The 18,033-nt window shown below is 38.3% G+C and overlaps 1 protein-coding gene across 3 annotated transcripts in view; it reads right to left on the bottom strand.

The window, feature by feature from the left end:
• Positions 1–18,033, bottom strand: part of ksr2 (kinase suppressor of ras 2) — a 101,493-nt gene that overhangs the window by 80,316 nt on the left and 3,144 nt on the right. For all 3 annotated transcript variants that reach the window (XM_018705066.2, XM_018704908.2, XM_018705135.2), the window contains exons 2-3: positions 8,791–8,931; positions 7,658–7,808 (exon numbers count right to left, since the gene is read on the bottom strand). In XM_018705066.2, coding sequence (XP_018560582.1) covers positions 7,658–7,808; positions 8,791–8,931 — 292 coding nt within the window. The remainder of the gene's footprint in view (positions 1–7,657; positions 7,809–8,790; positions 8,932–18,033) is intronic.

The raw sequence follows: 18,033 nt of genomic DNA, 5'->3' as shown, positions 1-18,033 counted from the left end.
AATGCAAAATGACCATGATACATTTGCAAGCATTTTTTTATTTCCATCTGTACAAAAATCATGATAGTGCTATGAGCAAGCAATCAATGTCACAGCCTCTAGCCAAATCATAAAATGCTGTAACTGTGCATTTTGAAATATTACCTCTTGACTAGACATTTCTGCTGGATGTCTGCTCTAATTAGCTGGATTACTGCCCCTAATATAAAAATGGGAGATGAAAGAAATTCTCTCCTCTTCTCACTTCAACACGAGTACAAGAGTTACAGAGTAACTCATCACACTATGAACTTGTGATGTTTTTTTTGACAGGTACTGTAGAAAGTCAAAGTCTAGACTTTACAAATCAATGTGGTCTATTTTTTGTAGCCAAGAGTTTGATGAGAAGACAGATACTGCTCTCACGAGTTAACTATGAGGTTAAAACTGGGAGACAGTTAGCTTTGCTTAGCATAAAGACTTGAAGCAGGGGAAAACAACACCACCTTTAAAGCTCACTAATCAACATGTATCTTGTTTTTTGTTGTTTTTCATGCTGTTACTGTATCTTGGTGAACAACAGGCAAGTGACTTGTCGTCACTGTGAGGCTGGCAGGCCACCAGATGAACAGATGAAGCACTAAACCAACAAGCTTTTGTTCATCAAGAAGAATATAACTCTGCTGAACCCTGAAATTGGCAGTTTTGTATTTATGTATGGATAAAACCAATGAGATACAACAAACTAGTTTTAGCTAAAGAGGAGTCGGATGTTAGGCAGATTTGTAAACTTCGGATAGAGCCAGGCTAGCTGTTTCCCCTGTCTTCCAGTCTTTAAGCTATGAGCTCTGATAATGGTTGGCTAAAGCTTCACAACTAAAGCCCCTCAAATCTTTAATTAGTCAATATTTACATGTTTGTATGTGAAAGGTGTTGCTTGAGGTGATAAATTAACAAAAACTGTAACCTATCTCAGCAGTTCCACTCAGTTCAACTCCACATTTTTCAGCTAATTTTCTGCTACTTAAGTACTATGGTTCACTCTCACCACTCTTCTTACCCTTGTTTCCAGATCAACAAAGAAGCTTTAAAAATCAACTGTAGGCTACCTGAGCAGTATCAAGGATCAGTAAAAAGAGCACTGACAAAAAACATGAGATGTCCTTTAATATATCATCATAGACCAGTCTTTCTTCCTGTGTATTAGCAAGGTCAAGAATATGCATACCATCAGATATGATTCTGGAGCCACATCATCATCAATCTTCTATTTTCTCCTCTCACCTGAATAACCCTGCATCTTTATGTCAACTGTCAAACCAAACAATGCACCTAAAGCATTTAGAACTGCTTCTCCTCTGCAGTGATTAATGCAAATAACACACCCCAACACCATTAATGGGGCAATCTTAACATGTGGAGAGGCTTTGAGAAAAGCAGATAACAGCTTCATAATTGGACTAATTACCTCTAGATGTGTTGCTTCTTTGGGCTAAATGGCAGTGAAATGCCACTGGGACAGTAGCTGGTCTATCTTACTGCCACTGTAAACAGGATTTGGTGAAAAGGGCAAATGGCTGTGTTCAATAGATGCAGTGTCCCTTTTTAATCTTACTCTTTTGAGTTAAGGGTTTGTGGACGTTCTTGCAGTGTAATCAGTGGGACACAAAGTTAGACTCTGCTAATTAGTTTACAGCCAATAAGGACCACCTAGAGGTGCTCAGGAAGATGGGTGTTGGGGGTTCGGTCAATGCTTCTTCTGGTCGCTTTCCTTCCCTGTTGCATCTGCTCTTTTCTTCTCAACATGACTGTTTCTTCTTCACCTCCTGTCGTCATTGCCTCTTTCTCACCCTAATTTTCTTCCCCCATTTGCCCCCCCAACCCCACCACCACTTCCCTTTACTCTCCTCTCTCCTCTCCAATCCCCTCTCCTGCATATTCTTTGCTTCCTTCTATGCCTTTCTTCATTTCTTTTTCTTGCTGATGGCATTTGAAGCCAATTATGTTTGTATGCATGTGAGGCTGTCTCAACGCAGGGCATGGGGACATTCTTTTTAGCTATCAATGATTACAGAGGAAAGGTGCCGAGGCGACCTGTCGTGCGAAGCAAAGATCAACACTACTAGCCTGATCAACAGAACTCATATTCAAGAAATTCTCCATGTGAAAATGTTTGTATGAGTGTGTGTGTGTGTGTGTGTGTGTGTGTGTGTGTGTGAACTTGTCTAGAGGGGCAGGCTGGATAATGTGTGTATATTGCGGCACAAAGAACCGACCGGCTGCCTCCGAATTGTATGACTCATCCTCATTGCAACTCGTGGACTGCAATCCCAAGAGCCTGTAGTGAAAAATTCTATTAGCTTGCATTAGTTTCCTTCCTCCACCATTACACCACAGACCAATATACATTCACTTATTATATACCCTCTTTCTCCGGTTATGTGATGTACAAACTGCCAAGATTGTAAAGTATATGAATGTACATGTCTGCCAATTTTAACATAATTCCTGATGACTCATAAACTGGAACAACATATTTTCTTTCAAAAAGCATGTACATAAATCTGTAAATCCTTCGCTCTGCTTTCATTCATAATGGTTGACTATATCTGTACTTTTGCAACAACCTCCAGATTTTTAAGAGAAAAAATACAACTCTGAAAAGATTCAAGACGTAAGAACATCCTCCGCTTTTCTCCTTGCTGTGTTTAAGTTCTAAATGCTCTCATAGGGCTGTGTAACCGCATAAAAATCCATGCACTTCTTCTACTCATGCATATATATATGTAGACAGATACTCACACAATCCCACCAACATGTGCACGCACACGCACACACACACACACACACACACACACAGATGTGTAAATGCAGCAATGTTTCGAAGCTATGACACATCTCGCTCTCCAAGCTCCATCTGGGTAAGAATATGAAGAATGCTGCCACACACCCTGTATTTCTCTCGGCTGAAAGTGCCTCTCAACGCCCTGTGCGGTGGTGTAGTGGTGGCAGTGTTGCTGTGGTGCATTCACACATCTCTAGCTGGCCCCCCTGTTAGAGAGCCCATTAGTGGCTCTGTGTGGCCAGACCTTGCCTTTGGAGAGCCAGAGAGAGGGAGGGAGGAGAGGGGAGGGAGATGATGGGAATACAATTGAGGTGACGAGCAAAGAAGAGAGGAAGAGAGGAGAGAAATAAACAATAACTTGGAGGACAGGAGCAAGAGAGAAAAAAGAGGTGGACAGTGAAGAAATAAAACAAACAGAAAAAAAAATTCAGAGACAGCCCAGATCTTAGTATCAGGACAGCAGGTGGTTGTATATGGGAGGGGATCATAACCCCTCTCTCTGTTTAAAGACAGCTACTGCGGACAAATGTAAATGTCCTCCTGCTAGGGCTGCCACTTTTTATTTGATATTCATACCACAGTTCTAACATGGGAAAACAAATTAAATGTCTAATCTGTAATAATCTGTTTGTATTTAAAATTCTCAGTGGATACATACAGAAGCTTTGCATCCATTGCTTGTTCTGTTACTCTGTCTCTCAGTAAATTAGATGAGGATGAAAGCTCCAGATAAGTTAGCAAGTTTTCCATGGTAAAGAATGGACATTCATGCTCAGCACTGATTTAACTGTAAGAGATCAATGTTGATGCTCAGAAAAATCTCTGTTAAAGGGCATAATGCAGTGCTGTAAGGGGTTTCAGGAAGAAGACAGTTGGTAGCTGGACAAATCTCTTCCATGTTTCCATGATGTTTCTGTTTCTGTTTAAAAGCTCAGGCTACAGTTTTAGTAGGAAGCCTGTCATAGTCATCTAACTTTTGCGATGGAGTACCACAAAACAAAGGTCAAGAATGAATTTTCCCACTCATACCTCACTCATACCAATACAATCTAAATACAATGCTGAAAAAAACAGACATTTGTTGTCACATCAATTTTTGAATCTATGCTCGTTCTGTGTGTTTCAAACACATTTATAGCTATGTTGCCTTTATGTATGGACTGACACCTAACAGTCATTAGTTCTTTCATTTCATAATTGTTTCACTGTACTCCCAAGCAAAATAGTTCTCTCAGAATAATTCTATAACATTTTGTTATTGCCATGTTCCTTTTTGCAGGTTGCGTCAAGCTCATGTAACATTTATGCATGTAATCCAGACTAAGCAATCAATACTTGGGAAAAGGAGGAAAATCTAAAATTGGGAAATGTTTTTAGATGCAGTGTGAACATAGCCAAAGTCCCAGACAGTGATGGCAAAAAGTGAGCTGGTCTCCAGAGACGCATGCCTGACTGGTGTGAACCCAGCTGGACTGAGGCATGGGCGGCTGGGACCGCCTGACGGACTCTGCCAGGAGACGCCTGTCTGCTTGCCTGCCTGTCTGTCTGTCTGTCTCACTAAACAATATCCGCCTCTGTCCCCAGTCAAACCAATGAGACAGAAAGATAGGAAGGAAGTTGAAGAGGTGGGCAACTCTAGCAGACAGACTGACAAATGAGCAGAGTGATCAACAGAGAGGTGTGAGTGTTTCGAAAGGATACCTGAGTACCTAACAAAAAGCCTGGTTTGGAGGCTGTTTGTAAAAAACACCTGTTTGTCTGAATGTCTTGATGCTTTTTCATTACATTAAAAAAATTTAATGAACTGCCAAGTTAAACCTCTCCTCCTTTACTAAAGTACTAAAGCAGTGTTTTGTTGAGGGCACTTTGAAAAAAAACTACTCATCAAGTTAATTTGCTTAATTATTCAGCAGAGCCTTCCGTCTGAAAGGACATCTGTTACAGAACAGAAGTGTGTCTGTGTATATTGATTCTGTGTGTGTCTGTGTGTGTGTGTGTGTTTGAGTGGGAGTAGAGGAGAAACAGAAACGTTATCAAACAGGTTTACAAAAGGTTGTTACTAAACCAGACAGCACAGTTTTTGTGAAGCTCTACTGCCCCCCTCTGGATGTTTTGCATCATTGCAACAACTGTAATCTTAAAAGGTTGAAAACAAATTACTGTCTGTAACGCCACCTGGTGTGAGAGCATGGAACAAAAGAAATGCACTTGCAGCATCACAGCAGCATAAAGCTCAGCAGGTTCCCTTTGTTTGTCAAAGTCATCATTGAAAAATAAATTCCTTCTTGAAAAGAAAAGAAAGGAAAGGAAAGGAAAGTTCTAAATTGTTATACATTATGAAAAAGGCAAATTGTAGGAGTGGAATGTGTGTCTTCAAGCAGCAAAAATGGAGAAAACTCTTGGTGAGTATTGGGTCCTTTAACACACTTAGATCTCATTAAAAAATAAAGAATTCATCACGTCATCAATGTCATCTTAGCCACTAAAGCAATGTTTGCTCAAACAGTATCAGCTTCATTATTCAATTATCTGCACCAATGGCAAGATAAAATCTACTACGGAATCTACTGGATCTTGTGAAATTATCTCAACTTTTAAACCCACATGAACAAGAAGTTCCTCAGGAAAATTCAAACAATTCCATGACTCAATCTGTTGAGAAAGATCTAGAACAGCTACTAGGGTAGTGGTGAGACTGATTTACAGTCAGAGCAGTTAAAGTGGAACAACATGAGCTCTCATAAAAGGGTCTGAGACTTTCTCTTTTACAGAATTTTATAAATAAGGTCAATTAATGACAGGTGATTCAATGGCAAATTGATAGTGTACAGCTAGGAAAACTGTACTCCAATTTAGTCCAGATAATACATGGATCTGATTAGTTACTATGTAACTGGGTGTCATTATGCCTGTGTTAATTACATTGGATCACTATGGACAAATAGAACAAATAACATACATTCAAAGATTTACAATAGGAGCCACAGAGATGAGCCACTGTCCTTGTTGTTGCATTATATCCATATAAAGAAGTATAATGTGTTAATATGACATGGTAAATATGCAGTAAGACATGAAGATATAAAAATTTTGTAAATTTTGCAAGGAACAGATGCACAAGTAGTTTTCAACATTTCTGATCCATATGGTGTTGCTGGTCAGTTTGCATAAGCAAAAAGAGTACTCAAGACAGAAAAGTGGTGTTTGCTGACTTTTCTATGCAACACATAGTTTTCACATTAGGTACTAGCGCTTTCTTTTTATATGATCATGGTGACACATGGCACAGACAGTTGCAGTAACACCCCTCATATCTTTTATGTTGCCATCTATGATGATTCAGAGTGAAATAATAGGGATTTATCCACTTCATGAAAGGTGTTGTTCTAAACAGGTGGTGTGAGAGGGACGTTACTACTGTGTCTTAACATAATAGAAAACAGCACCACCTACTGTATAGAAATTTGCTCACTCTTTTGATTAAGTCATTTCTGGGAGGGGTATAAACAACAAAGTTGAAATTTACTACTGTGACAGATGTCATAAAAATACTACACTATCAACACATCACACATCAAACCTGGCCTACAGACCTGCTGTGAATTGTCATGTCATGTCTAGTCATGTTTATAAACATTAATTATGGATTATGTCCCAAATAGTTTCCTTTTTGAATTTTTGTAGCACTGCCATGACATAGGGATCAAGGTTCAGATTAGCCGTGAGAGATAAGTGCTGCTGTTAACCAAAAACTGCACCTGAATTTCAGTATTTGGTTCACACTGGAGATTAAGATAAGCTGTCTAATTCCTTTCAAAGGCTTCCTGCCACAGCAGAACCACAGTGACACTCTCTCTACAAATGTTACAGAAAAAATAACAAAACATTATAGAAAACCTGTAGCAAAGGTCATATTTACAGTATTAAGTGTCACCTAATTTCTTAATATACCCCTATCACATCCACAGTCATACTATTTTATATAATATGGTGTATGATGGTTTTGTGATCCTTGCCTGAGTTACAGTTAGCCTATATACTCTGTCATATACTGCACTAGATTCTACTCTTAATAACTAATAGGTCTCCATTAATAGGTCACTATAGAACTGCAGACCCTAACAATTTTTTTTAAGACAAGATAGGTGTGATGACACACTTGCAACCACTGAATACAGGTTCTTCATGGTCCACCATCTGAGATGTCCAACTAGGTGCCAAAAGTAATACTTTCACAAACTTTTTTTGTCAGGAGTTAAGAAAAGGATTATGTGTTGGTAACATTAAATAATTCTCCGATCATTGCATACTGGTGGCCTATAGGTTTAAGACGCTGACAATTGTATTGCATTGCAAGTTTGAGTCTGGCTGTGGATCCTTGTTGCATGTCATATCCACACTGTGCTCTCATTCCCTGAAAGCTCTTTAGTGTATACTGTCTAATAAAGGCATAAACTGCCCCAAAAAATAAATAATAATTATAATGACTTGCTGATCAGCAGCTGGCTCTAAAGCCTTAAATTCCAGAGTGTCCTTGAATGCACCAGAAAGAATGTTTAGTCCCTGCCTCAAACTGTATTACCATGCAACCACAACCTGACACCAGTGTGAAAAAAGTGAGAATTACATATTTTAAAAAATAAAAATAAAGCTGAGTAAAGGTTTGCTATGATTATCTACCCTAAAACAAGTTACAAGGTTTTTAAGGACACCAGTATTTTCCTTTAAAAACATTTTGAGGGAGGGCAACTATGTTATGGTCAGATGTGTGTGAGTATGTGTGTGCGTCTGTGTCTGTGAACTCATCTCTGTGTGTGTTAGGTGGACCCTTACCGAGCTGATGGGCCTTTCTGAGGCAGGAGAGGGAGGCATTGAGTCGGGCACACTCCTCTTCATTGGCACCAAACTTCTGCAGCAGCTCACACACCTGCTCCTCACTCATCTCCAGCAGGCCCTCCAGGGTCACCTCACCCGGGCTCATCTCCTGCAAAACACACACACACACACACACACACACACACACACACACACACACACACACATACATACATCATTAGAAGCATATTAATGCATGGAAACATTTGTTTTTAAATTAAAGCACTGCACTGAAAAATCCAATACTACACCCTAAAATAGCTACAAAAGCTGGTACTGTGGAGAATCTAAAACTTTAAATGGAACAAGGTCATGCACTGTATAAAAATGCTGACATAACATTTGTGTCCAATACTACAGGCAGAGACAAGTTTTAAAAGTTGACTTACAACAAAAAACATTGTCAACTGACAAAATTTTGATCAAAGGGATTAAAAGGAGGACCTGGGTGTAAATCAAGTAAACGTGTCCTATTTTCAAATCAATAGCATTAATAACTTCCACACAGAACAATTACAAAAACTACTAAAATGGATACTAAAAGAAGTCAAATTAATAACTGAATGCCTGTTAGCTTGTGGAAAAAAAATACTGACATTTGCATTTCAAGAGAGAAGTTGGTGGATAATTTGAAAACAGCATCTGGTGGCTATTAAAGGAACTGCGGTTTATCCCACATTTGCACTGTAGTGGCTGTGATATGAGAAAGACGGTAAACAGTGACATGCAACAAAAGTCATGGTCCAGTCCTGGTGTTTACCAGAGGAACAACCAGGTTCAGTTCAAATTTAGTTAAAAGAAAAAAAACCCACACACTCATGATTCAGTGATCACTATGTAACAAAGAATGTGGGATGGAAAAGGAAAATGATAATAATGATATATGGGACAATGGCAAGTCCAGCTTATTCTGCTATCTTTGTGTGTGTGTATTTTTATTTTTTATGGCTTTTATTTGGCCCTTGCCCAGAGCTAAATCCATATCAGTTCCCAGATTTTTAATTTAAGCAATTACATTTTGATGTGATAAAGGAAAACTAAATGGATGTATCTTTAGATTAAATAATAAATTAGACAGTTTGAAATCTTACCTGTGTGACCTCCTTCCTCAAGTTGACGATGCGGAACCAGTGGCCGAGGCGAGGGAAGTCCTCCAGCTCAGCACTGCGCTCCTCTAAGGCCACTTTGCACTTACAGGACAGCTGGCGGCTGAAGTACTTTACCAACTTCCCCTGGGAGGAAAGAGACAAACACAGGGAAAAAAGGCTTCTTTAATGCTCACCAAACCTTTGGGTTTTTTTTACATTTTCACTTGTCCACATATCTTCTTTTGCAACAGTTTAAAGTACAACATCTCTTATATCTTGCACAGTATTAAACCATCAAACCCTATTTGTGAAAAAAGCATAGCTGAAAATAAAAAACTAAAACAGACTTCAGACTACATATTTTACTTGTCAGAAATTATATTTTAACTTTTTTACAACTACAGTGTGAAATGTGCTAGTATTTGTCCTGACTCAAAACAACAACCTGGATCTGTCCGTAAAGAATTTACCTGTCTTTTATTTCAGACAAGGCTGATAATGTAAAGCCACTATCACAAAAAGATGCTGTACAAATGTAGGTAAGCTGTAATGTCAGGTTTTCAAGAACCTCTGTATCACAATCTATTTGCCATTAATCTCTGACTGTACTTTTTTTTGTTTTTTTTACAGTTTTACTTTTTCCATAATTTTCAGCCTTTTGTCCCGAAGTACCAAAAATTCTGACAGACAAGAAGCAGTAAGCTCACGGTCAGAGATGTACAGTTTACTGCAAAGTCACTGAAATCCCTGGATGGCCTAAATAACCAATGCAGGGAAAATAAATGCATCACTCCCTTTTCCCTCAACTAGCACTAAGATCACCTAACGCCTGTTTACTCCATTGGAACTGCTGAGTGGTTAATGGTTGAAAGCTGTGGTTATAGTGGGGAGTTCCTACAGAGCGAAACAAGGTACATTTGCAAAAAGAAGGGCACCCATGGAACGTGGATACATGGGTGTAAGCATCAGCTCTTTCTTCTGCTAGGACCCACTCATCCTGACACACTCATATGGCTTTTTGATGGAGGAGAATCTCATTACCGTTTGTAGAATACAAGCCAGTAATTAGCCAGAGCCCTACACTAATGGTCTCGATGCAACGTGCTGTACATGAACACTGACCTTTGCTTTAAATGCATTGCTTATCTTCGTAAATTTATCAAAATACAGAACTGTGGAGATTACACATGTGGGTACCTACGTTTTGTGGCAGTTTTGATTAAGGAAGTAAATCCACAGTGAGGTTAGTGAATTACACCGGGTCCCAAACTTCTTACTGTTGATAGCTTTTCCGCATTCAAAACGTCTAAAAACGACTAGACCTTTGTTATATATTTTGTTGAATTGTGTACTTACATTATCCCAAATATTTCCAGTCAATTTTCGAGCCTGTTTTAATCAAAATAACGGTCCGTTTTATTTGTCAATGGCGTCATACTCCCTTGATGGGATTTGATCGATTTGAGTTAACGGACATCGGAGAAGTTAAAAGAGAAAAACGCCAAGCAAACGTTAGCGATAGAACAGCGTAGTGGGAGAGTGATTTTTGACGTGAAACTGCTTTACTCGGGAGTTTGTACGGGATTTAATCACCAGGTCCGTTTGATATGGAGAGGACGAGACCTCTGTGGATAATTCGGCCCCTAGCAGAAGCCTCCTCGACGACTGACACTGAACTAATTCTTACCGGGACAGGCTGACAGTGGTCGCGAAACAACGTCAATGAGCCATGTATAACAACGTCATTAAACTACGTCTGTTGTGATTGTTTTGTTAGAGAGACCCCTAGCGGCAGAAAGTACATACTGCGCGTTTGTCCAGTGATCATTTATGTAACTATATTAAAGCTGTAATATTCTGCTTGGGTTGTCAATATACTGAAGGTGTCAGAGGGAAACCTCATGTCAATAACAAACTAAACTTTTGTGAAATCAAGGAACTGATTCTTGCTTTCTGATTGACTGGCAACATTTTAATTTCAAACCTGTATTTGATTAGCCTTGGGGAACATTTACATTCTCACTATAATTAACCTGATTGTCACAGTGTTGCATCTCATGAGGACATAATCAGTAACACTGTTTAAGTTACTCAGCTTTTCAATTATGCTGTCATGTAAACATTTTACTATTTAATTCACATGTTTAATGCATGTTTGATGGTGAGTAGTAATGGGAAAGGAGGGAACTACAAAAGACATTTCATGCTAAAAGACATGGCATGAAAGAATCGGACAGCAGGAGGCTCAATTAAAAAAAATAATGTGCATGTTGAATAAATTTATATGAACACAGTGACTGTGTAAATGTAAACACTTTTATCAAACTGCTATATTTATATGATTTATGATATATTTATATATATTTATATGATTTTTCAAAATAATAAATTATTATTCAAGTTATCAGTTATTTTCTTCTTTTTATTAACTACAAGGTTTCCATGCTTTTATTAATGATTAATTTTTGGCATGTCTAATTTCACATCAGACATGTTTCTATTAAATTGATGTGAAATATTCGTTTATTTGTATTTTACTATGAAACCATAAGTATTTTGCAGTTAACAGTGCATTTGTGTTCTGGCCTTTGATTATATGGCAAGGAGTAATAACCTTTTTCTGAACGCACTCTATTTAATACATCCTTATGTACTTGTTATTAAAAATGTATTGCTTATTGAAGTGCTATTTCAATAAGTACATCTTAAGAAAGGAGGAGAGTGCACTGACCTTGCAGTGAACCTGTTCTCACAAGAAAGACTAAAGAGGTAAAGATAGCGTGCGAGTAAGGCAGGGGTTCACTCACAATTCACATCATCCAGTACTCAGTAGTCTACAAGAGTAATGTATTTGTGTTAAGTCTGTCATTTGGGAATTCATATGAATTAGCACTGTTGAGAAACTGATGTTTCATCTCAAGAGAGGAAACAAAATAACTGTGATCATACTATTAAACTAAAAATACATTGTTGGCAGTAACCTTTTTCCAAACAGTGATTATTTAACATGTTTTATACGTGTCTCATCTTCTGCAACTGCACTAAGTGTCAAAGAACTGACTCCCTCTGATGATATATCTGACTTTAGACTTTAAATCAAATGTATTTTATTAATTAACTATAGCTTTTTCTTATTTATCTCGATAGATTTTTAATGATTCCTGGATAATTGCTGCTTGTCTCTTTAGCTCATGACAGAGCTATTTATGTCAAAGACATTACAAGAGAATTAAGACTTTGTTTATGTCCTCAGTGTGCACACAACTCTCTCACTTAAAAAGGACAGCCATCTGAAAAATAAAAACCTTTACTATATACTTAATCTGTGTTACTTCGCAGTGTGCTACAACCAGCCAGGAGAGAGTAATTAAAGGAAAGCGCAGAGCTATATGGAAGGAACAATCACTTTGATTTACATCTTTTCACTGACATATCTCATTACAGAGTCAGCTATTAATGAGATATACTTTGATGATGTTAGACAGTTCTTAAGCCTCACGTCATTGCAAGCAGGACATACAGTGCACTGTATCTTTGCTGTTAAGTAACGTTGAGCTGAAACAATTGGTCTGATTGAAGACGGTGGTAAAATAAGGTCCAGGCCCACAGAGGGTGACGTGATGCTTGAAGACTTAAGGATGATGCATGTGTATGGCCCCATTCCAAACGTACACCTACAAAATGACTGCTAGAAATTAGACAGTGCTGGCCTACATCACTGTATACCACAGTAAACACCAGTGGAGGAGGGACCAGCAAGTCACCTCTGAATGCAGAAAACCCTACAGCAGTTGCCCACGGCTGAGAACGTTCTGCCCGATAAGGCAACTGCTCAGTCCACACCTACAGAGAGGCACACATTTACCCAGGGTATTTCTCACTGTATATCATATTCTTATAATATAATTATGTCTCATTGTACATCTACTTAAAATATATTTTGCCATTTATATTTCTTTGTGGGATAGTGGTATAAATACAATAACATAGCATGATACAGCATATATAAAGAAGTGGTTCTTAATTTAGCACAAAAAAAAGGAGGATAAGTGTGAGTGAGAGAGGAAGAAAGAGGGACAGAAAGACATAGAAACTTTTGTAGATACTTTTCAAATAATACTTCTATTGCTAAAATATATCTTTCTCAGAAAGTTACTGAAAGAAATTTGGTTCAGACATTCATTGCCCTCTCAGGATGAACCGTAATCACTCTGATCTGCAAAATTACTGACTTTGATTCCCATTGGCCTCAGTTGTACTTTGTTGTTATTTCTCGTGACTGTGTGTGTTAGCATGGCAACATTTTCAGTATGTTTAACATTAGACCTGCTTAACATCAGCATGTCTGCATTGCAGCATTGTAAGTGTCATTGTCAATGTTAGCATTTAACTCACAGCACAACTGTGCATAAGTGCAGCCTCCTTTCGCCATCCTAGCCTAGTATGGCTATAGACTCTTACTGCTGTCGAAGTTTGTACTGTTAGCAGGCAGAGATAACTACAAGACACAAATAAGTTAAGGTAGCGACTCTCTGGCTCAGTTGTCTGTCTTTTAAACACTATATCTGTGACCAACAGCACTCTGATTTACCACCCTGCACCTGACACCAAATTGTCTCTCTAAACCTAAAAGATTGAGCTGGAGCACAGCCAGTTTCAAGAGAGGTGGACAGCTGACTATATTCATGTGGAGTTGAATTTGACTTCTCCCTGTCTCTTCTGGAAGGAGAAAGCTGCTGTTGTCAAAGAATACAATCTCAAGTGGTATTTAGGCGTCATTTAGACTAAACATGTAGAACAGGTACAAAGAAGAGGAAAGAGAAAAGGGAACTGTTCAACTCTAGAGTGTATATAGCTGAAATTCATTGTTGAAAAATATATGTTTACACTGAGCACGCAACCCCACTCCATAAGAATAATGTGGCTAGGTGATGTGAGTTTAATGCCCCTAATCTAATATGGAAAACCAACCACCACATGGCATCACCATTCTAAAGCTGCAGTATGGTGCAGCAGCAGATTTGGCAAGACAAACTTTACTCCCTTGCTGTGGCGAAAACCAGAAGGCACTGAACATACTGTACTGTGGGCAGGTGTACAAGCATAAGCTGCTAGGGCTAGCAGGCTAACAATAGTGTGCCACAAGCCGAAAATCATCCCTGTTTTTAACACTTTATTATTTTACCTTCTGTCTCTGCCCTTGCACGGACTGCTACATCACTCTGATACTGTTTCTTTTATATTTTTACTAGCAAGTTACAAACAAGCAACAATCAATGCTTCCTGAACAAGAAGTCAAACCCACCCTGTTTCTCAAACTGCATGGACATCGGTGTCTCTAAGGTTGAATTTAGAGTATAGTTTCAGTCCAGTTAAATGTATTAAAAGTAAGATAAAGTTAAGTTGAAAATTTGATCAAAAGCTCAGGAGAGAGAATTCAAAAGTGGCTAAAACTGGTAAGGTCATAAGGATGTAGGGTCAATCTTAGAGAATCACAGCAGCTGACTGCAACATTACAAACTGGAACTGTATAATATCCCACAACCCACCTATTTACATCCACTTTAATGTTATCAAACAATAAAACCAGGAAAACTGTAATGCTGGCTAACATAAATCAGCATATTTCCTAAAATGATGTAGTGTTCCTTTAAGCAGACTATTGAAGTAGATGAGTCTATATGGTGCTATTCCCATTTGGGACATACGCTAAAGTGACCTCTTCTTAACTGCTACACTCACAGCTAATCCAGATAAACTGGAACACTTAATGAATGTACAGCAGCTGATAACTTCCACACCAGCTTAATCTCATCAGTTTAACTTGAGTCCTGTACTTTCCTGCTTTATAAATGTCCACCACTGTCATTCAAGATATGAGGACCATAATAAATGGTCTTTCAGTAAAATTTGTGAGTTTAACTTTAGTACCTTAATATGCACACATTTTTATAGTACTTAAAAACAGCAATTCAGCGACTGCTAGTACCCAAATTTAGCCTTCTGAGCTGCAGCATACTGTAGTGATTAATAATTTATCAGCCAAACTGGTTTGTGTGTAAAAATGAACTGGGGAAAAAGGCATTATATGTGTAAAGGCATTCTAAGAGTGCTGGGACATACTAGATCCTAAAAAATAAAATCAAATATGAATTGAAAACATATTCATAAACTTGATGGGGCCTCAAACCCCTCCAAAAAACTGATTTTTAATGACTTCATTGCTAGTTTCAAATTTCAGCATCCTGGAATCATCCTGGAGCCTGTCATACTTTGTAAATTCAACATGTAGTCACATGATTTTCAACAGTCACATATTACATAGAGGAAGGCCAGTGAGGCCATTACAGTGACAGTGCACCCCAGACACTGGTGATTGTCCACAGGCCAAAAAAGTGAAACAAATAAACCCTGTTAAAGTAGATTTATTTATATCATATATTTATATGTTATTTATTTTACATTAAAGGGGAACTCACAAAGGACGACACAGCAGAAGCCACAATGTGCTGTCTCTTTAAACTACACCTCCTATAATGCATCTCAGTTCTGTTGTTTGACTCTGATGACATCATCCAGGTAATTTTTTCAAACTTGACAAAGTTTCTCCAGAGAACACTATGAGTAATACTCCTTAAGACACATAAACTAAACACACAACAGTTAAAGCAGCTGTAATCAATATTTTTTCAATAGCAATGTCTCAAATGCAAAGATGACTACGTGACAGGGGGTCACCTTTAGTTATGACAGAGAATTACCATCTGAATCCGCAGCTCATTGCTTAGCTGTGCAGACCACAGTATTACTGTTAGTCATCTTGGCTGCAGCAGATACATGTTTTCAACAAAAAAGATCTAAAACCCCCCTGTACACTACATGATCAGCACTAATCAGCAGACAGACACAGTCAACGACTAGCTGGTGAACACAGAGTAGCATATGGCAGCTAAGGAGCCAGATATTTCCCTCGAGTGTTGGGAGAGACCAAAAAAAGAGCAAAAAGAGAGTGAATATTGGACTTACATGTGCCAGGTAGACACAAACATAACATGAATGACAATGTTGCTGCGTAACTAGCACCTGTTTGCTAACAAGTTCACCATAACAACTTAAAAGGTAATGATATGTAAGACAGACAGTACGACCATTATTCTATACAGCAAATGGCCAGGTGTGCTGAGGTGTGAAAGTATGAACTTCTCAGGAAGACTAACAGTAAGCTTTTCATACACCCTTAAAGTGTGGCCATTCGGAACAGGTATGAATTGTTGTGCCTTTAGACATGGTAAGTGGAAATTTTTTATGACCTAGTTTGTCTCAAGCATAATGAACCCTTTAGCCCTCTAAGCTACTGTACCTGAACTGTTCTTCATAGACTTTGATCTTGTGACTCTAAATAGAAAAATATCTTGGTTCCACCTCTGTAGCAAAAAAGAAACTGATGCTAGACTTCTTGTTCAAATAAACACTGCAAAGGCTTTGCCCATCTCATTTGTTTGAATATGAATGAATAACAACTCTTGTTTTGACCTGCATTCATTTCTGTTACATGAAATACATAACCAGGTTGCATGTCATGCTCTATCATGTGTCTGCATCTCTATGAAAGCTTCAGGTAAAAAAAAAAAAGATCATTCATCATGTGCGTTGATCATTCCAGTGTATCCAAGGGATACCACCAACCATGCATAATCATAGTAATGGAAACCAGTATAAACACTTCATCCAGGTAATGATATAGGCTGCCATTCTTGGTAGGTCATTTGGTAGGTTAGTGCTCAACACCTCTGAGAGACTGTGTCTGAGGCACAATCAGGGTCCTTTAGGTTAATAATAGAGATGAAAAACAGAGATGTCGTAGAGGAATCTCCACACACCTCATTCAATGAAGATCAGGACAGGTTAACGAGGAAAGCTTTGCGTATGGCTGACGTCACTGTGATCCTGATCAAAACCCCTGGTGGACAACTCATTTGTCATTGAGGCAATAGGAGGACTGTCACCCTGAAAGGCTCTCCAACTCAGGGGATTTGAGGAAGATTAGACGGTTCTCAGGAGCAATTCCTTTGTTGCACTTGTGAATTAACTATCAAGTGTGTTTTTCTTTGATCTCATTTATTTCTAATGCTTTCTGATGAATATTTCTTTCACATGTTAGTTAATTAATTTCTACTGAGAAACATCTCACAAAATTAGATACAAACATATAAACTGTATATATCCTGTTCCATCCAGACCAAGTAGCACAAGCCATATTTGTATTGGTTCCCAGATATTGATAAAATGTGTTTTACAAGGGGATTGCAGCCTAAATTTAACAACAGAAGAACTGCAGCCCACAACAGTACATGACTAAAAAAAAAAGAATCTCACTCCTGACCTGAATTCATGTTGGTGTTTCTATCATTTTGTCTGGCGGGCATACACTTAATAAAAATGTGACCGATGACTGTATTTGCTACCGTATGGTCAAATCAGTATCAACCAAAACCAAAAGAGACAGTGAGCAACCACAGAGGGAACATAAGTCGTGACAACAGAGGAACTCACTAGCTGGACCATTTGACACACAATTTAAAGCTATAGCAATCGATAGTCTAATATTAATCACATGACTTTGTGTTATATGAAAAGCCCACAAACTGTTCTCAACATCTCCATTTCCAGACAGACAATATAGTAACTATAGTAGCTGATGAATGTAATGGAGCCAAGGAACCATGTCTTTTTCTATGGGGCTGAAGGAGACACAAACAAAGAGGAACAGAGCGGAAAATAAATATTGGACTTATATTCATCAAATAAGCAGTTAATGTTCCTCTGTGTCTAATTTGCTATCACTTAAACTTTAACAACTTTGTGAGGTTATGCGTCATAGGAAACACAATCAATATTTGCCTAGGTGAAAGGTACAGAAAATGTTTCTGAATGTACAGAAAAAACTAAACTTTGTACAAAAGAGCTGATGAGATGGAAGTAAATTCTGACTTTTCTTACTCTGTAGAAGCCAGAAAAGAGGTGAAATCAATGTGTTAAATGCTGCAGCAGAGCACAGTGTCACTTCGAAGAGCTGTAGTCTGTACACAAAGTGAAGCCAGATGTTCCACTATTGTGGTGTACAACAAAGACTACAACATCTCTAATGCATTATACAGTATTTCCTACAGTCAATTCAATAGCTCAGATTAATAACTTATGAATGTTTTGGAATCTGCATTCTTCATGAATCTTCTTCTCTTTTAC

This window comes from Lates calcarifer, linkage group LG13 (assembly GCF_001640805.2).
Source record: "Lates calcarifer isolate ASB-BC8 linkage group LG13, TLL_Latcal_v3, whole genome shotgun sequence".
NCBI lineage: Eukaryota > Metazoa > Chordata > Actinopteri > Centropomidae > Lates > Lates calcarifer.
This window is presented reverse-complemented; position numbering and strand designations above follow the sequence as displayed.